General features: G+C 38.6%; 1 protein-coding gene across 2 annotated transcripts in view; it reads left to right on the top strand.

Annotated features, from left to right (window-relative positions):
- Nucleotides 1–3,971: 3,971 nt before the first annotated feature.
- Nucleotides 3,972–22,275, top strand: part of LOC117407002 (oxysterol-binding protein-related protein 9-like) — a 55,704-nt gene continuing 37,400 nt past the window's right edge. For both annotated transcript variants that reach the window (XM_059031837.1, XM_059031838.1), the window contains exons 1-3: nucleotides 3,972–4,114; nucleotides 7,267–7,317; nucleotides 14,503–14,581. In XM_059031837.1, the coding sequence (XP_058887820.1) occupies nucleotides 4,004–4,114; nucleotides 7,267–7,317; nucleotides 14,503–14,581 (241 nt within the window). In that variant the 5' untranslated portion in view covers nucleotides 3,972–4,003. The remainder of the gene's footprint in view (nucleotides 4,115–7,266; nucleotides 7,318–14,502; nucleotides 14,582–22,275) is intronic.

Here is a 22,275-nt window from a genome sequence, read left to right on the forward strand (position 1 = left end):
GCTGTGGTGTAGAATCCAATATTTGAATAGCTGCAAATGTCCCAATGCATTTTGCACCTCCTTTGCGAGTTACATTCCAGTATCATGATACTGTATCCGCTTCTGAATCCATAAAGTTGATTGTTAAGAACTGCTCAAGTGACAGCAGACTTGTATAATTTGCCACTGTATCTGCTAATAATATACATGATTAAGCATCTTTTCAGAGTTTATCCAGTTATTATAGAGACAGCCGTATGTGGTATGTGCTTCCCTCCAGTCATGTGGCTGTTTCAAATGATTTTCAGTTATTTGTTGACCATGCAAAACCTGCACTTGTTCCAACGGTATTTCTTTGTATTTCAAGTTTCTGGAGAGTTTACCATCCGTCACCACCATACCGTCCTCTTCGGTTTCACCGCTAAGTTTGGGATTATAGAAAGCCCAAAATATTGCACAGAAATAAATGAAGAATGCAGCCATCACGATGATCATCAAAGTGTAAGATTCGATCATTGCTTGAGTTACCACAGACGTCATGCTTATAATAGGGGATTACGAAAAAAATAAATCTGGTTGCTTTTTTGTTTTATGTTGTTATTTTGTTATTTTATTTGGTCATTATAAGCATAAACGTGAACAACACTAAGACGAGCTAGGGACTCGTTTTCAATTGACATTTTGGTCAAAGCGTTCAGTTCCGTTGCTCTTTTCAGAACAAAAATATATAAAACAAAAAAATCAAGTTTGCAGAACCAGGAATCCCTAAACTAACTTTCTCCAGTACTGTTCTAACTAAGAGACCAAACCAAAATGATGTGTCAGTGTGCGCGTACGCGTATGCTCGAGCTGTCAGCATCTACTCTCCGGGCATAGTGCAAAAAAAGCATTGCGGTCCGTATAATACTGTAATCACTTGATGTCACCGTGTTCTTTTCTACTGCATATAAAAAGTTTAGAAAATAGAAAGTCCTGCCGATTTCACTGCCAGTAAGGTGTAGTGCTATACCTACCACTGTGATTTAATGTGCTGATCTTAAGTTGTCCTGGGAGGATATTTATAGTTCCTCAATGATTAAGCGCATCTCCTGTGTTGTGAAAATCTGAACAAAATGTTCTTCGGATTGAGCAATTTTCACACAGCACCAGCCAATTGAGGTAAGTGCTTATCAACCCTGTAGTGTCAGTCTGCAAGGTCTGCTGGCACTCCAAATGACTAAAACTGAATTGCTACACAGAGATGCTGCTTTTATAGTGTTGAAAACGTACAAGGATTCAATTTGCTTGACAAATGAATTCGTTCTTTAAATTTCTTCTAGGTCTTCCACGAAAATATGTTATGTATTGCATAAATTACATGGGGGGCGAATGGGTTGTATTTTATTGCGCAGTAATGTCCACATTCCATTAAAACGTTTCCCAGTATTTTATTTGACAGGATTTGGAGGTCATATTTCTTGCTGATGGCCAAAACCAGTCAGACACTAAAATAAATTATTTGTAGTTTTCCCAACAATTAGTTTATATTTTACGAGTTCCCTGCGGAGTGCTCATTAAATCTGACTTTTAAACAGCAAAGAATACATTTCGCTACTGCCAATATATATTTTTTTTTTTTAAAAAAGGGTTTAATTACTAACTACGGCATGCAAAATAGATTAAGTGGTACATTTGAGGTTTTTGTTGCGCCGATACACATTTTGAATTTAAAAGCTGCAGCCTCCTATTTAAGCGTGTCCAGTTTAAAATTGTTTTCCTTGGTGTGACATTTGCAATGATCCTTTAGTAATTGGTTACTGTAGTTTTAAATAATGTGTATAGTTAATTTGCGCCACCTACTGGGGTTGTAGTCTGTGGACGGTGAGCTGTGTAGACGTGCCTCAGATGCATCAGGTGTAACGTGGGTTCACTGGTGTGCTAAGAAGTAGCCGATTCTGTGACATGTATGTTATAGAATGGAACTGTGGAATTAGGCTATATATGGTCAGAAGTGTCATCGAAAGCAACATACCATCACAACAAAAATTCAAAGACACATTATGAGGAATTATAGGGCTGCTTAATACTATAACAAGGTTGTGAAAGAAGAAGCATAGAAGCAGGTAGTACTTCGAAAAGAGCAGGTTAAACAGCACACACCCACAAACTGGCCCACAGGCCAAATATTTCACATTACCTTTGCTGTAGGTCACATGGTTTGGCTGCAGCTAGAGCAACTGAACCACAACATATGAAATAATTAGGTACTAGGAGGCAGCAGCATGAACGCCTCATCAATAGCGATGTCTTTAAAATGTCTTCACATTACAAATTGAATTATAGTATACAAGCAAATAACCAAAAGACCTTCAACTGAAAAGCACTATTATAAGAGGTAAGAATATTGATTTTAAAACTTGAAGAGCTGCCAAGTATTGGTTTATGACTGATAGGGAGGGTCGAGTTAGCCCTAATAGTGTCTTATCTTGATATATAATGTCTGTATAGGACTAACCAAATTTGTGTAACTTTTTTTCGTAGAAATCACATCTGTATACAACAAATCATTTTCTATTAGTTTTCAGTCCTTTTTTCATCACTTCGTTATAGACTGATCCCTTTATTCGAACCTGGCAGTTTTTGTACTCCTGAAATGTTTTAATTGGATTAAATAAACCAAGGGTTTTGCTCGCTGTTTGGCTGACCGTGTATCCTTTAAACAGACATTACTGGATAGGCGGGTACATGAATTGAAACAAGACTGCATCGAAACTTAACCCTACACTAAATACACCAGCACTATCCAGTGAAGGGTGGGAAGTTTGGGGAGAGTTAGTTTGAGAGAGATATGGGGTATCACCTCTCTCTTTTCAATAGCAAAGTGTTTTATATTTATCTGATGCAGCCTTACTTGTAAGTGTATTTACAAGCGTACTGTGTTATTCAACAAGTTGCTAATACTTTGCGATTTCTGGTATAGCAAAACAGAAATCATAGTAGATAAGGGGATTGCCTTCAAATGCGGTAGCCTACTAAACACACCACATACTGTACCAGGTAAAGTGTACAGTACATAGTTACTTACCTGAAGTCGCACACAGCCTCTCTGGGAACCCCTCATCATTTTGTCCCAGCCAGTTTTCCGCCCAAACCCACAGAAGCGCAATGCCATTGCAGCCCTTTTTGTGGGATCAATGCGATAGTTCTTTTACCTGGAAAGCCACTGGGAACCCCCAGTCGTGCTAATTGCTTGATTTTGATGAGGATGCAACATCGACAATGGATAATTGTCGATTGTCAATACCTTTTAGAATTTTGACAATGTCAACCTAACCTTTTTCGACCTGAAAAAAGAAACATGGACCAGGGGTGACAAATGGAGATTAGATAAAGGGGCATTCAGAACAGAAAATAGGACGCACTTTCTTACACAGAGAATTGTGGAAGTCTGGAACCAACTCCCCAGTAATGTTGTTGAAGCTGACACCCTGGGATGCTTCAAGAAGCTGCTTGATGAGATTCTGGTAGCAATAAGCTACTAACAACCAAACGAGCAAGATGGGCCGAATGGCCTCCTCTCGTTGTAACCTTTCTTCTTATGTTCTTACAATGCAAGACACAAAAACCTACTGGGGACACTGCAGCTTTAGAAGTACTGTGCCTTTTTTGTTTTGTTTTGTTTGTTTTTATTGAATTAATGCCAGCGTTAACAAGCATGAACAGTTCTGTACTTTTCAACCAGCATGACCAACAAAACTCACAAAACCTGTCCTCCATCTAATCATGCCATTTTTTAAAAAAATTTGTAAAAGAATATAAACACTTTGCATTCTAGTACTGGCTACAGCTTTCTTAAATGTGGATGATAAAGAGTTTTATTATGTCCTGTTATATTATGTGAATTACTACGTTAACTGCACACATTGAGCAATCTCCCTGTTATGTCTCCTTTTGGCACGCCCTCTTCACGATGCACTCAGTGACGTTCGCCTTCCACTTCTCCTATACCGCCCCGCCCCCTCCTGCCTCGAACTGAAGTTTAAAGATGGCGTCCATCATGGAAGGGCCACTCAGCAAATGGACTAACGTCATGAAAGGTTGGCAGTATCGTTGGTTCGTTTTAGATTATAACGCCGGTCTGCTATCTTACTATACGGTAAGAATGCTGAGCAAATACAGAGAATCGGTATTGGCACGGGCCTGTTGAGCTGTCCTTTATTTATTTAGTGTAAGTTTGTTACATAACTGCTTGACCTAGGGGAGGCCTGTTGCCAGGAGTTGGGAATCTCAGCTGGGGGAAAAAGGGGGCGGGGATTTAGATCGACGGCAAATCTAGCCACTAGCCGCATGAGTTTGTCTTGGGGTAGCCAATAGGAATATTGAGAGGGCAGGTCTTCGTGCTAGAATTTGGGATTGTGCATCTCTGGTCTGGGATGCAGCAGGTCCAGGGCGTGAGCTAGGGTTGTGGATAAATGTTTGCAGATGTTAGGTGATTTTGTTTGATGTCGTGCAAATGGTTCGAATTTTAAACGCCTTTTTCCAATATTACCTGTACCTCATTTTTTTTAACTGCAATAGTAGCCAGCAACGATCGCAGGCAGTTTTGTTTTTCTAGACTAATCGCAACAAATTCAATACTAACCATGGTTAATTTTGTTTTATGCGTTATGTTAAAAAAAAAAAAGTGATGGTTTTGTAACACAAGAGACCCGTAAATGGGTGACTACTACCCTAGAAGATTCAATGTACAAAAAGCAAAGCTTATCCTTGCAAACAAAAACAGATACACAAAGTGCAGGCAAACTTGGTTTATCGGTGATATTAACTGTGAACAGATATTCAAATAACATTCGCTAAGTACGAACCTGATACTGTATCTGTAATTGGGAGTAGCTGCGCCAATTCGTAATGTTTATTGTACTACTCTGTTTTGAGAGATTTGAGTCAGCAAAAAATTCTGAGAACACAGTCCACACAAGAACCAGCAAATTCAGATGAGACCGAGCATTGTTTTCTTTTAGGATGCACAATAGGCAGTAGCTCCATATATTTTGTTATTGAAGCCCCCACCCCTGTGTACAATTCTACAGTTGCGTTACACGAGCAAAGAACTGCTAGGGCCCCTCTGTGGCATATTGTATGTTTAAACGTTTGTATCCCAAACAATCCCAGCATTCCACAGGCTTGTTGGCAATGGAAACACCAATGGGCAGTGTGCAGGTGCTTGACTGATTGGGCACATGTTAGCCATCTGTACAGCCTGTAGCTACTAAGTGATGTCAATTATTTATGTTCTCCAGTTTAACAATTTTGTGATTGAGAATTTTGAGTTATGGATGTTTTCCCATAACTAAGTTCTTCTGTACTACTGCAGTTCTCTGACCTTTGGACAGACTGAGACAACAAGCCTGTCATTTATCAGTAAATAGAATTTCGAATCAATTCTGGGCTAGTCTGCTGACCCTCAGTAACTGCAGCGTTTTCAGTTGTCATGTGATGGTCATGCGCAGAGTAAAGCCTTGCCAAGCAGTGATGCAGGTGGCTGAGTTAGCAACTATGTTCTGTATCAATACCAGGGAAAATTAAATGTTTATGCTGCACAATTTTGTTCTTAATTTCCCTGTCACAATGATCGGTGTCCGTGCAGATTTTTGTTTTCCAAAATGCCTTTGTGCATTATTTTCAGAGGTTTAAGCTTCCTGTGACTGTAACTGAATGATCTGTGATTGTGAGATCTCTGTACCAGTTATATATTTTTTATTATCGAAGCATCAACCCCCAGTTATCACTGAGGTGTGTGACAGGCTTTTCTGCCCTGCTGTCCTGTTCTAGTCCTCGATCTCTCTGGTATTCTTTAGCTCAAGTTATTGAGAGAATCAGATTCTGGAGATCTATGAAGGCATACCCCAGCACCACAGTCCAGTAGTCAAAGTATTGACATGGCTTGAAAAAACCACAGATCCAGCTGAGAAAATGCATTATAAATCCCCAGCCCCCACCCCCACCACCTGCAGCATTGCTAATCCCTATTGCTTGTATTGAATACCCTTCCGTTCTGTTTTAAAACCCAACCAGTCGTGAGTTTTGTCCAAATTAATTCAATAAATTAAATGTAAGAAACTTTTGATTCTTCAAGCAAGAATGAATAATTTGTGCCATTTCCTCTTTTAAGAACTATTTACTGCGTGAGTAAAATATTAAAAAATTAAATTTAAGCACAGAAACACCCTGGGGTGGATTATACTTGGAAAACATAACTAGGTTTAAATTCTAAACTATTACCATCCCTAGTAAATACACTTAGCAAGTCTAATCACAATTGCACAAGGACTCCTCGAGATGCATGTAAAAAGTGTTGAGGTCTGATTACACTGGTGGCGGGAAACCTCGTGGTATATGTAAATGTATTATCACATGTTACCGTTGAGAAAAAATGAATAATTGATGAAGGATGTCAAGAAATAAAGATTAAATATATTTGTGTACGTGTTTTTGAAAAAACAAACCAAAAACATGCAGCGTTTCACCTGTGTAGCATTCTCCAGAGTGACCATTATATTTATATTAATAAACATATTATAATTACATTATATATAATCGTTTTATTTTAGCTCATGTCTGAACCGAACAGTGTTATTCCGCACCATATAAAGATAGTGTGCATTGCATGACTGAACTGTTTACCCAGCATGGTGAATCCAAGAGTTTTATGGAGGTCTGTGGCATTCAGTATGCTATGTAGTGTATGTTTTCTGTTGCTCTTCAAATGCAAATATTTTTACCTGACCTGTCCAGTTTGGCAGCTATGGTGTCCCAGGTGTCTTGCTTTTTTAGTGTATCCTTATAATCTGGATGGGACGCAGCTTAGTTGAGGCCATTTTTGCACCTCGAAAATCAGTCTTTCGTTTGCCATCTCTCACTGTACATAGTGCAGATAATGTCACACAACAGCACTTCAGTTGATGGATTCTATTTTTTTTTGCCGCAGGGTTTACCGTTTACCGCTTTCCTCTACCAGTGTAATCAGAACTTTACAGACAGACAGGATGTCTCTATCCATATACCTGTATATTCTGATACACTGTGCTTAACAATGCCCTGGGCAAGTTTCATCCCATTTTGATAAGCAGTTTTATAGATATACAGTAGGCTGTGTAAAGCTCTGTAGAGCAACAGTATGTCCACTGCAGTATAGCCGTGTCTCCGGGGGCTGGGGCGGCTGGGGGAGCCCCGAGCCCCGAGCCCCGAGCCCCACACTGGTGAAATGGTCTTGTTGATTTTTTTTTTTTCTTCCCGTTTCCTTTCTAGTCCAAGGACAAAATGATGAGGGGTTCCCGAAGAGGCTGTGTGCGACTTCAGGTAAGTAACTATGTACCGTACACTTTACCTGGTACAGCATGTGATGTGTTTTGTAGGCTACCGCGTTTGAATTCAATCCTCTTATCTACTATGATTTGTGTTTTGCTATACCAGAAATCTCAAACATGTAATTTAGATGCAGGACCATACCCATGTTGCTAGAGATTGAAGTTGTCCCTACAGCCAAATCTAGTGTACCTTTTGAGAATGTAAAGAAACTGGAAGATCAAATAATGTTTACCTGTACAATGTAACATCATCGCGGGTCACCGCAGATTTATTTGTACTGTGGTGGTAGTTAAACTCTGTCTTGCTAAGTGACTTTGCCACCTAATTTAGATGTTGTACTTCAGTCTTAACCAGATATAAAATTGGGTGTAGCATTACTTTAAAAAACAAAACAACACCCCCCTTGCATATTTAAAAGACTGATGTGCCGAGTGTATAAAAAACGATGGTATAACATGTAAATGTGTTACTATGGAAACTGGCTTGTTCAGACCTAGGCCCTGCACTACAGTACAAGCTTTGAGCCTCCACAGCTTCAGTAGGGTATATGAGGTGTTTAAGTTGACCTTTGACGTGACCTGGACATACTAAAGTATATGATGCTTCAAAACCACCTACTTCACAAATACCACCAAGAGACAAAAGACAAGCGGTGGTGTGCAGGTGCACAATAATTGAGTTCCACAGAGTTTGTAAATAGTGTTTCGAGCTGCTGTGGGTGAAAGGTACAGTTTTAAAAGTTAAATTCCAGTAATGCACCTCTGTGAGTGACTTGTAATTTATGAGGCACTGCAAATTCTTCAGAAATCAGGGAGGTGAAAGCTTTTAAAAAAAAAAAAAAAAAGAATACTACCTCACATAAACAAACTGTTTTGGTCCATATTGTCAGGAAGTTCAGTATTCTACCGATTTGAATGAAGGCAGTATTTAGAGCAATTGACTACAAGCAGTGATCATGTTTATGTACGGTAGCTTGTGATGTTGACTTCTACAGTTTGAATTTTCCTTTCACACAATTTAAGCCCAGGCATTAAGGCTCCTCAGGACATGTCCCTCAATCTTGGCGTGTCCTCTGATGGGTTTGTGCAAGAACCACAGGCTCGCCCTATGGGGCTTGTGTAACTCCCAGGAACTGCAGAGTCATTGTACCAGCAAAAAAGGGAGGAAACCACAAGTGACATTTATTTCTGCTACTGTCAGTCGAGCGTTCTTGAGGTCTCTGGGAAATAAACACACAGTTATGAGAAACAGCAGCCATCTCAAGTGAGTAGCCATCTCAATGTACCAAACTAACTACAGCAGATTGCTTTAGGAAATGAAGGGGAAATTCATTTAGCCAGTGAATTTCATCCTTAACTATTAAACTCTTCAGTGCTGAATTTAGAAACAGAAAATAATGGGTCATGTGTTAACGTTATTTCTTTAACAGTATTTTACTACAATGTGTACAGTGCAATTACTTAGCTGTAGAGTCACTCCGCTAATTTGTTTACTTGAAAAATTGTATTCTTTACCAATCCCATGTATATGTAATACGTTGCTATTTACTCTGGGTAATTGAATATGGGATAGCTGAATATTCCTTTAAGGTGAAAGGTGGTTTTGCACCAGTCAACCAGTTATCAAGTCCCATTATAAAATGTCTATAAAACTATATATAAATTGCATTTGTACAACAATAACAAAAGGCAACGTTTGATGTTTCGTGCAACAGAGTACATTGTCAAAGTCTACTGGTCTGAGATCCAGAGTAAGTGGCTTGCTTTTTAGTTAAGCAATTGGCAAAAGTTATTTTAACAGGTGGAATAGGCCAGCAAGGTACATATGTGACAAGATATCCTTAGCTGTTGAATCCTAGTTTAACTTTATAAATATGTGATGTTTATTTTTTTAAATGATTTATCATTAGTTATATAATGTTTAAGCGATATTGCTTTTATCTCAGGAATTAACTCTTTTGTCTATAAATCATTGGGATGCTTTTCATGCAAGGTGCTTTAAAATAATAATAATATACTAATCCATAGTTGTGGTGTTACAACGTGATTGCCTGATTGGATACTTGTATGATGTGTTATAAGATCAACTGGTCATTTAATGATGGACCATTTTGTTAAAAGACAAAACTAAAACAAGATATGGATAGCTTGTTTCCAAACCTACTATAAAAGACCATTGTTCTTCATTCAAGGTCCATTTGGTGATTTAGAATGAGCGATGTTTTGGTCTTGCAACACAGTACTTCCCCTTTATAACGCTGTAGTCGAGAGCCATATTTCAGAGACAGTGCTATTTGTGTTCCACCTTATAAAGGGGCAGCACTGCACTTCTATTACGATATGATGTATCATGTAAAGAAAGTACATCCCTAATCAATAGGCAGGCAAGATTGTTTACATTAACCAAAGGTAGTTTTAGCGGTAGGGATGCAAGCTTTATCCTCCCCTTGAAAGCTGCCAGCTACTTCTCACTCTGAACCTCTGCTTCATACACATAGTATCTGAGAGTAAATGACATCTTAAAGCAGTTATAGTGACTTATTTCCAAAATGTAGTTTTGTATACTGCTAACATTTTACAGGTAGCCTGATGAGCTGATGTTTTCAGCACGAGGGTGATTACACTATGGAACACAATTTTTGTTCCTGGGTAGTAAGTGTTATTTCCTAATTGCTTATGCCTCAAAAGTATAGACAATGGCTATTATTCCCCACAAACTTTGCTTTTGTGACCAGGACATTGATATTTTTTAAATTTACCTATTTCCAATGAGAAAACGTGCGAATTTTCGTTCACATAAAGTCAGAAAAAAACAACATATGAATCCAAATTAACATGTATTTATACTAAAGTAATACAAAAATGACTACAAAAGATTTAGAAGCGAGTAGTTTTTCGAGGTTTACGATTATACTGTAAATCACTTTCACGAATCAGCCCCCAAATGTAGTCTCCCATCATGTTCTCGTTATACTGTGCTTGGTAGCGGCATTCAAAGTCCAGTATATCCTGGTGGAAGCGCTCGCCTTGCTCCTCCGAGTACGCTCCCATGTTCTCCTTGAATTTATCAAGATGAGCATCAAGGATATGGACTTTGAGGGACATCCTACAGCCCATTGTGCCGTAGTTCTTCACCAGAGTCTCAACCAGCTCCACATAGTTTTCGGCCTTGTGATTGCCCAGGAAGCCCCGAACCACTGTGACAAAGCTGTTCCAAGCCGCTTTCTCCTTACTAGTGAGCTTCTTGGGGAATTCATTGCACTCCAGGATCTTCTTTATCTGTGGTCCGACGAAGACACCGGCTTTGACCTTTGCCTCAGACAGCTTAGGGAAGAAGTCTTGAAGGTACTTGAAGGCTGCCGACTCCTTATCTAGAGCTCTGACAAATTGTTTCATAAGGCCCAATTTGATGTGCAGTGGTGGCATCAGCACCTTCCGGGGGTCCCAGCCGTACTCATCATACTTCAAGGCGTCCAGCAAGGTCTTGATACTGTTGTAATCCTCTTTGAGGTCCACCTAGTGAGCCAGGGGAAGAGACGGGTACTTGTTACCATTATGGAGCAGCTATTTATATTACTGGAAAGTTCTAGAAAGTTCTAGAAGTTACTCCAAGTTTACTCAGCACTGAATCTATCTGGAATGTTCTGGAAAATAGGTAAATTTCAAAATATCACTGTCCTGGTCACAAAAGCAAAGTTTGTGGGGAATAATAGCCATTTTCTATACTTTTGAGGCATACGCAATTATTAGGAAATAACACTTACTACCCAGGAACCAAAAAAAAAAAAAAATAGTTACACAGTGTTATTTGTTATGACGAGTTCCTCATACATTCCACATGGGGGCAGCAAAGTGCTGTGTCTTGAACAGTATTTTTTATATAATAAATGTTCCAATGTGGAGGATTGACAGATTTGTTTTTTGAATGTTCTGTACTGAATTGTAAAAACAATTACAATAAGTTTGGCTATTTTTATCAAGTGTTTATTCCCGGAACTGAAAAATATCTCCTTTAAAACATTGCCAGCATTGGTATTTTGAGGACTACGCTAAACAAAGCTTTCAGGATTGTGTGTGATTCTGAATAATTTATTTCAGTGAATGAATCGATGAATCATCTGTAGCCGAGTAAAACATCTGATTCCTAGTTCTGTTATTTATAATCGCCTACCCCTCAAACTGCAGTCTAAATACAAGGAACTAAAAACACTGTGGTAATGTACACTATTAAAATCAGACATAATGGAATAACAACATTAATAAAGATCAACTTAATAATTGTGTCAATACTGTAATCACACACTATACCCTTTCTTTGTCACTTGGAGGGGGATCAGTTGTCCCTTTGTTACTCTCATGGAGATCTCCAGTAGTTTTATCTATCAAACATGTTTCCATTCTGATAGAGAGATGCTTGGTTTTTACCCAGCACGTTTTGAATGTCAGAAAGCTTTGCCTATAAGTGACAGTATGGCCTTGGCTATAATCCCTATCTGTGAATTTCTGAAGCATCTTGCAAATTGTATCGGCTCTCCGGAATTTAGTTTTTCCAAAGGGCATTGCAGAACAATGATACGAAATCTAAATAGCTAACATAATAAAAACAAACTTTTAGTCTGCATGAAAGATGGCGTACTAGAGACAATCCACCACACCCTGTACTTTTAAAAGGTTTAGTGCGCACATTCTGTTGTCTTTTACTCCAGCAAGATTTAAGTTAAAACTAATTTTTGAAGTGGTTTGATAACAGAGATTTCATACATTTTCATTCTATAATGAGCAGTATGAAAAGCACAAAGAGATGTTTACACCCCCCCAAGGTAATTATTGCCAATTAAATTGTTTGGGTGTTTGTACACAACTAACACTAATTTAAAAAAGCCTGCTGTGCTATGCTTTCTACAGCTGCATGCAGGGCAATGCTCGTGTGACAGCCTTATAGAACCAGGTAACAGATAACTAAAATGACCAAATGCAATACCATCCCAAGTTGTCTGTTGCTAGTTTAAATGTAATGCTTTGTTTATGAACAACCAAGTCTAATACAATAGAAACCCCATAGCAAGCAGTGTAAAGTATACCGTTTCAAACTCTACTGTTTGCAAACAAATGCTTCTCAAGTTTGTCAGGCCTTACAAGACATGTTATTAGAAAACCTAACAGTCATTTTAAACTTTGTCTCAAATCCCAACCCTGAGATTTCCTGAAGGGGATTTCTTGTGTTTACTGAAGTGTTTTTTTTCTTAAGGTGTTGCTTGATTGTCCGTGATTTATAGCTGCCATTTTATTAGTGCTGGTGCAGGAAAAGTTGTGTTTACAAAGCATGCTTGTCAAGTGTTTATTGTAGAACACAATGAGAACCACTGTAATAATGTGGGTCGTTTTGGGTCTCATAAGAAGCACAGTCCATGGGTCATGCACACATGATTCACCACATTTAAGGTCCCATAAAAGCTGTGCATAAGAGGACAGTGAGGTATTTTCTTGTTCCAGACCAAAGCAAATCCAAATACTGCCACCATTTAAATAATAAACAATATATCTTGCATACTTTTAAAGCCAAAAAAGATGTTCTATTAGAAACGTGACTTTGGAAATTTCAATGAGCTGTCTTAGAGTGGGAAGTAAGGCCAGTTATTTTCTACAGATGTGAAAAACAGAATTTGGTTTATGAAATCAGTTCCATCTTTTGTGTTTCTATGTTGCTGAACAACTACTGAAAGTGAAACTCCCCTATCTATCACGCCTTTCTGGATGCACAGGAGCTTTTGAAATGGTTGTGACATATTAATTATAGCACAGCACGCCCTGTGATACTGTATGTGGTTGAGGAGCAGCATAAATCTGCACTTTTATAGGACAAATGACATCACTCATCATGATTGAGCAAAGGTAGCATTTGCATAACCACTAACAAATGTTTTGTTTAAATTCAGGGGGCTGTTTTGTATCCCGCAGCTAAACCTACTTCTATAAAACAGATGGACCGGCAGCAAAGTCTGCTGTCTGATTAAAGTAATGTGTACATTTCTAAAAAACGGAAATTAAATGGGGAAAGGGTTTTCTTGAAACGGAAAATGACAGCTTTTAAAATGGAAATCACTTGTAGCCGGCTGTTAAACAGAATTGTGGAACTTGTTTGTTTGCATATAGTATCACACTTCCACTTAACGAAAGCTTTTAGAATGACCACTGCAGCTATTGCTGTTTTGGGATCTTTATCCTCTCTGCTAGGTATGATTGTTATAACTGATGTGACTCGAATCAAATAAATGTTCTGGTGGATGTTCAAGTGAGTTCTAGTCCATGAGAAATTCCTCCAGAGTTATGACTCACTATTGACTCGCAGGTCGCTGATGTTAATACAGCTATTTCTCATCTTGAAATAAGAAGCATGTAAAAGGGACTGAAGAATCTAAAAGGAAATTGGTCATGTGTCGAGTTTCTTTCCATTGGAAAGTGCTTAAAATTGTTTTTTTCTTGACTTTTGGGAAATTATTTTTGGTAGTTAACACTGATAAGGGCGGCTACAGCAGCAATAGGATGTTTAGCTGTTAAACACAAAGCCATTTAGTTAAGGCTGTAAGTCTGTGTTTCAAACTGCTCTAACATTTAAACTTATCAAATACTTGTTCAATCTATATAAGAAGATCTAGCTATTTTTAGCAAATGCTATTACAGTGTGTAATCTTTATATTTAAATCCACAGTACTTTTGAATGTGAAAATGAATACGTACAGTATTACAAGTTTTAAATCGACAGTTTAAACATTATTTTTTTACAGCTTTGATTTTGACAATAACAATATATGTCCTAAGCCTGTAGATGCTGTGTTTTCCTAATAGGATTTGTGGCATGGGATTAATTTTTTTAAAAGGTACAATGTCAATATTAAATGTGTATTCAATTATATTTTGTAAAATGTTAAAGGCACAGTAAGTGGCCGAATGCTTTCTTCTCTTCCCTTGATCTTTTTCTCCTGGTTTTCTCCTCTCTTCCCTTTCATCAGGAGCTGCCTTGATCCCTGGGTTGGCTGGCTCTGCAGTGTTTTTCTCTCCTGCCTCTGTTGCTTTCAGTCCATTACCTTGCCCCAAACCCCCCCCCCCCCCCCCCCCCGTGTGTGTGTGCTGATGACGTCTCAGTCTCTGCTCAGGCTCTCTCCTCTCTCTTTCTCAGGGAGCTGTGATTGGTATAGATGACGAGGACGACAGTACCTTCACCATCACCGTGGACCAGAAGACCTTCCATTTTCAAGGTGAGCTCGGCGCCGCTCCTTCCTTAGCTGCCACTCAGAGTGTCTGCATCCATTAATCAGTTAGACCGGTACTCTGTCGCATGCGCAATGCTTCTCTCTCCCTCTCCCCCCTCCTTTGCAAAAAGGAATTATCCATCTGTTTGCGTATGTCTCTCTCTGTGCACATACCGTTATGTATATATGTAGGCATATACTGTATCTGTAAACTGCACAGGGCTGGGGGCAACATTCTGGATTCAGACTGCAGGTTTGTGCTGTTTATAAGTGTGTGTGTGTTTTATGGATGCAGCAAAGCTTGTGGAACAACCGGAGATTTTTAAATTAAGAAGAAACAGGACTGTGGGAAGCATGTTGCCTTTTTGCTGCGGGCAGCTGTGCATGACCGTGTGGGCTTTTGATTTCTGAGCCTTGGGAGATGCGCTGTGCTGCCTGAAGCCTCACTGCAGTACTGGCAGTGAAAGAGGGTCCCCTCGGCTATCGGGCGACGCAGGACTCTGAGGCAGTCGGATCCCATTGCCTGGCTCTCCACTGGAGCGATGCTTCAGGGACTCTTCTCCAGGTGTCTGACCTCCATCCCCTCACCCAGCCTTCCTCTCTCAATCACCTGTCTCTTCATTGTCATCTTGTCCATACAACGCTCATGCCATCTCCTATTGCTATGTTTCGGCATTGCATGCTGTGGTTCTACGGTAGGAAGGGTAAGCCCTTTTTTTCCATTCTTGGCGTGCTCTCAATGACCCTCTCCACCACCACACCCCACCCTGTCTGCTACAGGGAAGAAGAGTCATCCCCTACCATCAAACAGATTTTAGTAGCCTTTTTTTTTTTTTTTTTTTTAAGCTGTCAATATTTCTGTAATATGAAATTAAAGCTTTCAATGGTATTTGTCTTTCGATAAAGGATGTCCTGATGCTAGCAAGTAAAAAAGGACCATTTATAGCTTAGGTTTTATTTGAGTTTCAAAATTTTCTAACAGATCTTGGATTCCTATTTCTTAATGTTTGCTTTGCTGTCCCGAATATTCAACTTCTTAATATTGTTTTGGCTTTAAACTGTTACAGCAAGTTGAGCAAATTGTAAATGGTGTTGCTATAAAGATGCAACCAAGTTGAGAAATGCTTTAGTCACAGTTTCTCTATGTTTAGCTAACTCTGTCGGTGCTAGCATATTTAGAACATTTTTTTTTAATTTTTAATTTAATAATAATTTGCTCTGTATGAAACCTTGGTACCAAAGCGCCTATATTGAATTTGATGCCAGGAATCCTAGTGCACAATTATCTGTATGCAGCTTGCTGATTCTTCAGTCCCTAAGGTACTAGATTGAGTCCACTGGATTAGAGATTCTTCTTCGTTCTGGTCTTATTTTGTAATGTTGAAAAAATCCTTCCTGCAGCGCAAGGGGCTTATCGTGATTTTCTTAATTTTGTTCCTGATGTGGTATTAGACAGAACAATTAAGATTTTTAATTAATGTCTATTAAAGGCAGTTAGTATATTGAGTATTTAATGAATTGACAGAGCTGGGATTTGCACTCGCGAGAGCATTGATTTGACACACGAGGGTTGATGTTAAATTTAGAAGTAACGCTGACAGGAAGAAAACCTTCTGTTTGGTTGGCATAGCATACTTCAGCACCATAAGGAAGTGGCAGGGGCCCGACACCCAGTCCTGGGTATCCATACTATTCTGCTCCAAATTAATTTCCAAATGCAAACTCCTACCAGTTCTCAGCAATTCCATTTTTAATCTGAACTACAGACTCGGGTGACTCTCTTATTATTTAATTTGGGAATTCAATTTAAAAAATGCAGCTGTGTTATTTCACTGTTCTTTGGCAACATTCAATCAAATTTCTAGTGGAGCTATATTTGTGTGTTTTTAAATTGAATAGGGCCCTAAAAACTGGTAAATAACAGGAAGCACTGTGCTTCATTTTGATTGAATCTGCCCTAATCTATTTTGATTGAAAATTATAAAACAAATATTTTATATTTGTTTTATAATTTTCCAATTTTAGAAAATACACCTTTTTAAAAGGTCAGTTATTGGCACAGCCCTTGCCTTTATGTTCTGTCTCTTAAAAACACACTAGGGCTAACTGGAATAACATTGGCAATCCAAACTTTCCCTCAGCTTAGTTACCCAATCACTTATTTGAATTCAAATGTTGATCCATTGCAGGTCTTCTAATAAGAAAGAAGAAACAATTCACCTCATCACAGGATGAAATAAAGATATGAGGTGCATCTGAAAGGACGCTGGTTGGATACCTAATCAGAGGAGTTCTGTTGAATAGTTATTTCAGGGATATAAGCAGTTGAGTAGCTCGGTGGTTAAAGCACTATGTGGATTGAACTGGGTCCAAGATGGCCTCTGGAGCACAAGATTTGGTTGCTTGCATGCATTTTGAATGAAAGGTCTGTGTTGACGGGCTGGCTATATTGACTGCAGGAAGTGGTGTTTTGTACTTTGTACCAGCGGGACTCCACGCAATCCTGGATAGATCTGTTTGTTTGTATTACGTAGTATAAATAATTTATGGTGTTTTGAACAACTAAGAACATTTTTTTTTTTTAGCACACGTAAGTACGCTTGCATAGAATATATTGACCATGGCTGCTTATATAGTACACAGTTGTGTATTATTGATTAGGATGAATTACAATACTATGGAATACAATTTTTAAACTATATTTTCACCTTTTGAAGAGTTTGTAAACAGTGTTTTTTATAAGCAATGGAAAAAACTAACAGTAAGAAAGTTATTGCACTACGTTTTTAATTAGATCCAACTTTGTGCGGTGTATGTATATATATATATATATATATATATAATTATAATAAAAACTTCCCTTGACTCAGTCTGGAAACAAAAAGATCAACAGCAAAGTCATGTTGCACAGACTGTCCTGTAGATTGTATTTGGTATTTAAATTGTAACTTGCACAGCATACAGAAACGCAAACACTGCAGATTTAAAGTGATGACCTGCTTCTATTTATTTTGCTGCTGTGTTCCAGGGCACCTATCCCTTTCCATTACCTTTCTCGAAATGTATGTTGCCAGCAGCAGATCGTTTCAGTAATCCTGCACAGATGTGTTTGATTTTGCGATTTGCAAAAAATGTTCTCTTTCTTTTCAGTCATTTTGTAAGCTGTGGAAAATATTTTAGTGTTTTGCTTCATGGGGAAGCAGTCTACACGCTGCTTCAAATTAAGAAGCAATTCACAGGACCCTTTTCAATAAATACCTCGATACCTGGAAAGTCTAACCATTGATTACTGCAAGGTGTGAAAATAACCCTAACACAAGTGTCTCTGTCACATTCTATTATCGCAGACTTATCTTTTTATCATCAGTTTTTAAATACAAATTTTAACCTGTAGATTAATGTTCTAGATTACAAAGGTCCTCCATATATGTGTGCTCTGTTTTTCTTTTTTTATATATAATTTATTCACAGTGGCTAAATGTAACTCTTATTATGAAACAACAAACACTAATGCAAAGTACAGCAACCTAATGAAACTTGACATAGAAAATGGGAGTATTCAGATATTAATGTGCATTGTTGGAGCATAACCTGCTTATCAGGACCGGCTTATCTTTCCCTGGTTACCAGATCTCCTCAGTTTTCTTTTAGACAACAATTTCCAGTCCACAGGAGAATACTTTCTCACTGCTATAAAGGGTAGAGCGCTATCTCCAGGGCAAAAGTGCAGCATGACTTTCTATGAATAGGGACAGCATTAAGGTGTAATAGGCTAGTGCAATTTGAATGGGAGCTTTGTATCACATCCTTGCTTCAAGAATGTCAAAAAAGCTGAGGGCAGCTTATTTCCTCTACCTAGGCGGATCTCTATAAGGAGCTATGAAACCCTTCTCTTCCCTTAATGAAGGGTGAACTGGAATGGGGGCAAAGCAATAGAGAGATTTCCAGTGTAATGAATACAGTTGCCTTGCAGCTTAGGATTTACTGTGACCTCGGATGAGATGCTGAGATTCCCCCACTGCACCACAGTCAGGCTGTGCACTGTGTTCAGCACATTGTAGGGGTAGAACAGTGGATAGGTATAGCTTACTGTCTATTTCATAATCTCTTATCCTTGTGCATTCTGATTTATGTTTCGGGGAATAAAATGGAGGACAAAATATGTATTTTGATTTCAACAACTTACTGAAGCAAAGCTACCCCAAGGCTAGATGTACAGTAGGCTGAGATTGCCTTTCAGGAAATATATATATAATCTTCCTGTTGGCTCCTACAAGGGCGGTAATCCTGTGTAAATTATTTGTGCACATTTGATTAAGTGCTGGTCAGCCTTTGCTAAGGGCGTGCAGAAAACAGGAAGGTATGTCAAGCTTTTCATTGTCTCTTTAGTACAGTACATCAACACTGTGCAGTCAGTTCAAGTGTCTTAAAACTGGGATGGCCAAACTTCTGTTCAAAGGGGGGGGGGGGGGGGGTGTGAGTTAAACCCACAAGGGTTGGTAACTTATTTGACTCAACCAAATACCACTGCTTTTGAAAACCAAAATCCTCTAACCTTGTATTGGAGTATCTTTTAGTTTAGCCTTTTAAAATTGAAATAGACCCCAACAACTGTAAAAGTACTTTTATTTTCAAATCTGTTAGGCAGGGTGCATTTAAGAAAATGCTAATTCTAACCAATAACTATGTGTAACCTACATAACAATAGTCCTAAGTAGCCTTATATCATAATTGAAGTTGTTGATCAGATGAGCTGGATTCAAAGCTAGCTCAGTATATTGTCCTTAATCCATACATTGGAAACATGTAGGCAGAAAAGCGTTGCTGTCATATATGCCTACAATGCCAGGAATATATAGGGGACATCCTGCAGTGACAATATTCCATCCAGAAGTTTGTTTTTTTGGGTTTGTGAAAAATTGTATTTGATATCCTCATTTCCTCCCAGGGGAGGATAATAGAGGATAGTACGTACAGCAGGTCATGGTTATACTCATTTTATAATGATCTTGAGCGCAGTCATTTTACAGCCATGGTGGCTGACATACATATCTTTTAGTTTTGAATAGTGTTGCTATCATCATGAGCTGGGGGGAAAATGCAAAATGCATACTTTATTTAAAATTCAAAACCAGGGGACTAGTGTAGCAGTGTGGAGTAGTAGGGCAGCAGTATGGAGTAGTGGTTAGGGCTCTGTACTCTTGACCGGAGGGTCGTGGGTTCAATCCCAGTTGGGGAACACTGCTGCTGTACCCTTGAGCAAGGTACTTTACCTAGATTGCTCCAGTAAAAACCCAACTGTATAAAGGGGTAACTGTATGTAAAAATAATGTGATATCTTGTAACAATTGTAAGTCGCCCTGGATAAGGGCGTCGACTAAGAAATAAAAAAAATAATAACAATAATAATAATAATAGTGTAACAACAAATGATGAATATTCCCAAAGAATCTTTCAGCAGATGCATTCTGGAAGCTTCAAGTAGTGCATTAAACTGTAACATAATGCTCATACCTGCCTGCCACTCTCCCACAGTGTTCTGTTCTGTGCAAACGCCAAGGAGAATACAACTGACAGTTAAAATGTTACAGTAGGTCACTGATTTTTAACATGCTTTACGTTTTGCTTCTCGAGAAAAATCTCTTGTGCTCACTGAAGAAAATGCCCAACACATGGATCTTAAGGATTGCAGAATTATATTTGCATTGATTGTTTTAACTTCCCATATCAACCCCTCTGAAAGGCTGGTGCTGCTGTGTTGGTAGAATTGTACAGCTGTTGTACAGAGAGGGCATGTAGCCTCAATAGAAATACCGGGAACAGCAGAAGAATTGATGGTTCTTTAAAAAAACACTCCAAATCTCATTCCAGCTCTTGCTGTGTGATCTTTGTAGACGGTTGTGCTTTTAAACTTCTGAGTTTCAAAAAGTCACCAGGATCTGATAACTAAAATGAAAAATTAGTCAAAGCGAATCTTAAACATACACTTGTTAACACTTTACATCTGGTGCAAGTCCTATTTGAAGTCCAAGTCCCTCGTATACGGTAGCTGATGATTAACCTAGCCCACTTTGTCCTGTTTTGTCACCATTTCTATAGCAAACAAAGCAATGCATTATGATCTCAAATAAGTCTGGAGGTACGTGTGTGAGCTTGTTTGCTTTAATTGGAGGGCGGATATTAAGGGAGTGTCTTAAAGGGCTAGATGCATACACACACACAATACATTATGGAGGTCCGGTATATGGTAAGGTATGGAACAGAAACATTCCTAATTATTTCAGTCTAGCTGGCCACACCTGCACAATATGGTAGGGACATGTTGGGGAGGTTATTTTACCTACTTTAGAACTGTCTCCTTGTACTGTAACTATCTCCTTTTTTAAGTCAACTATTACAGTATTATCTGGAATCGCAGGGAGGAGTTAGCAGTAGGAAAATATACTACAGTGTCTACACCCACTTGTGTGTAAATGACTTTAATCCTGGATTATGTTTGTCTGGTATTTGCAGTACCAGTAAGGATAGCATTGAATTTTTTTTTCTCTGGGAATAAGCTGTAAAGCTTGTGGGCTTTTCTTGATTAAAAATTAATATGAAATAGTGTACTCTTGATAAAAAGATTTTGATCTTTGGCTGCTTAGTGTGGTGGCACTTTATGTGGACAATTTGCTTAACATACGCGGTGGAGGACACAAGTTTTGTCTGTTGTGTAATGCTGAAAAATGCTCCTACTTTAACATTGTTAGCAGTGTGAAGAGTAAACTACATTCAGGGCCAGTGTTGCATATTCGGTTCTGTATAATAACGTGAAATGCACAGTGCTGTGATACAATTTTTTCTTGCCCATTGGGATTTATGATTGGTAGTTGCTTAGTGTATGCTGTTTTATATAAACTTTTAAGCAATGTATAATTTCTTTTCTTATTTCTGGATGGTGGGGAGGTAAAATACTTTGATCTGGGGGAGGTCTACATTTTAAAACTACACTGCAGTTTTACTGTTATTTTCATACTTTATCTCAATAGCCAGAACAGATACCGAGTTTGCTAAGAAAACCGCTTGTCTCATTTTGATGAAACATGGTAAGGGCATTGTTTTAGCACAAGGTTTTGAGAGTATCATAATTTGGGGATATGTGCACGTCACTGTCTGTCTGTACAGACGTTTGTTACAGGTACATACTGTGGATGGCTTTTAACTTTGGATTCGCTGTGTTGCTTGAAGTGTAAAGTCCTTTCCCCACCCTGTGCAGAAGGCACACAAGGCAGGCACTGTTTGAGGCATGAGACCATGCTGCTTCTCAGCAGGGGTACAACCTTGTGATGATGAGATTGTCCTGAGATGATATTTATCACTCTTTGGAAAGGTTTCATCTTCCTGGCGGATGTGAAAGTATTTGATGAATCAGTACATTTTCAGGAGACTGCAAATTGGACCATTGTCAAATGCTTCCCAATTTCCAAACTAGTATCAGTCTTCACAAGAAATAAGTTGCTGTACTGTAAGTGGTTACACTGGGTATCAGTAATTATTCCCTATTTTAACATCAGACATTTAGATCTGTTTTCTGTACTATGGATCTCCAGTTCATTCTGCAAAAATCTGAAATTCATTTTTGATTACAGGGTGTGCCACATCTCAATTACAGTACATAGACCAGATTATATTAAACACAATAAGGAACATATTGTAGACTT

Source organism: Acipenser ruthenus, chromosome 10 (assembly GCF_902713425.1).
Source record: "Acipenser ruthenus chromosome 10, fAciRut3.2 maternal haplotype, whole genome shotgun sequence".
In the NCBI taxonomy this organism is placed as follows: domain Eukaryota; kingdom Metazoa; phylum Chordata; class Actinopteri; order Acipenseriformes; family Acipenseridae; genus Acipenser; species Acipenser ruthenus.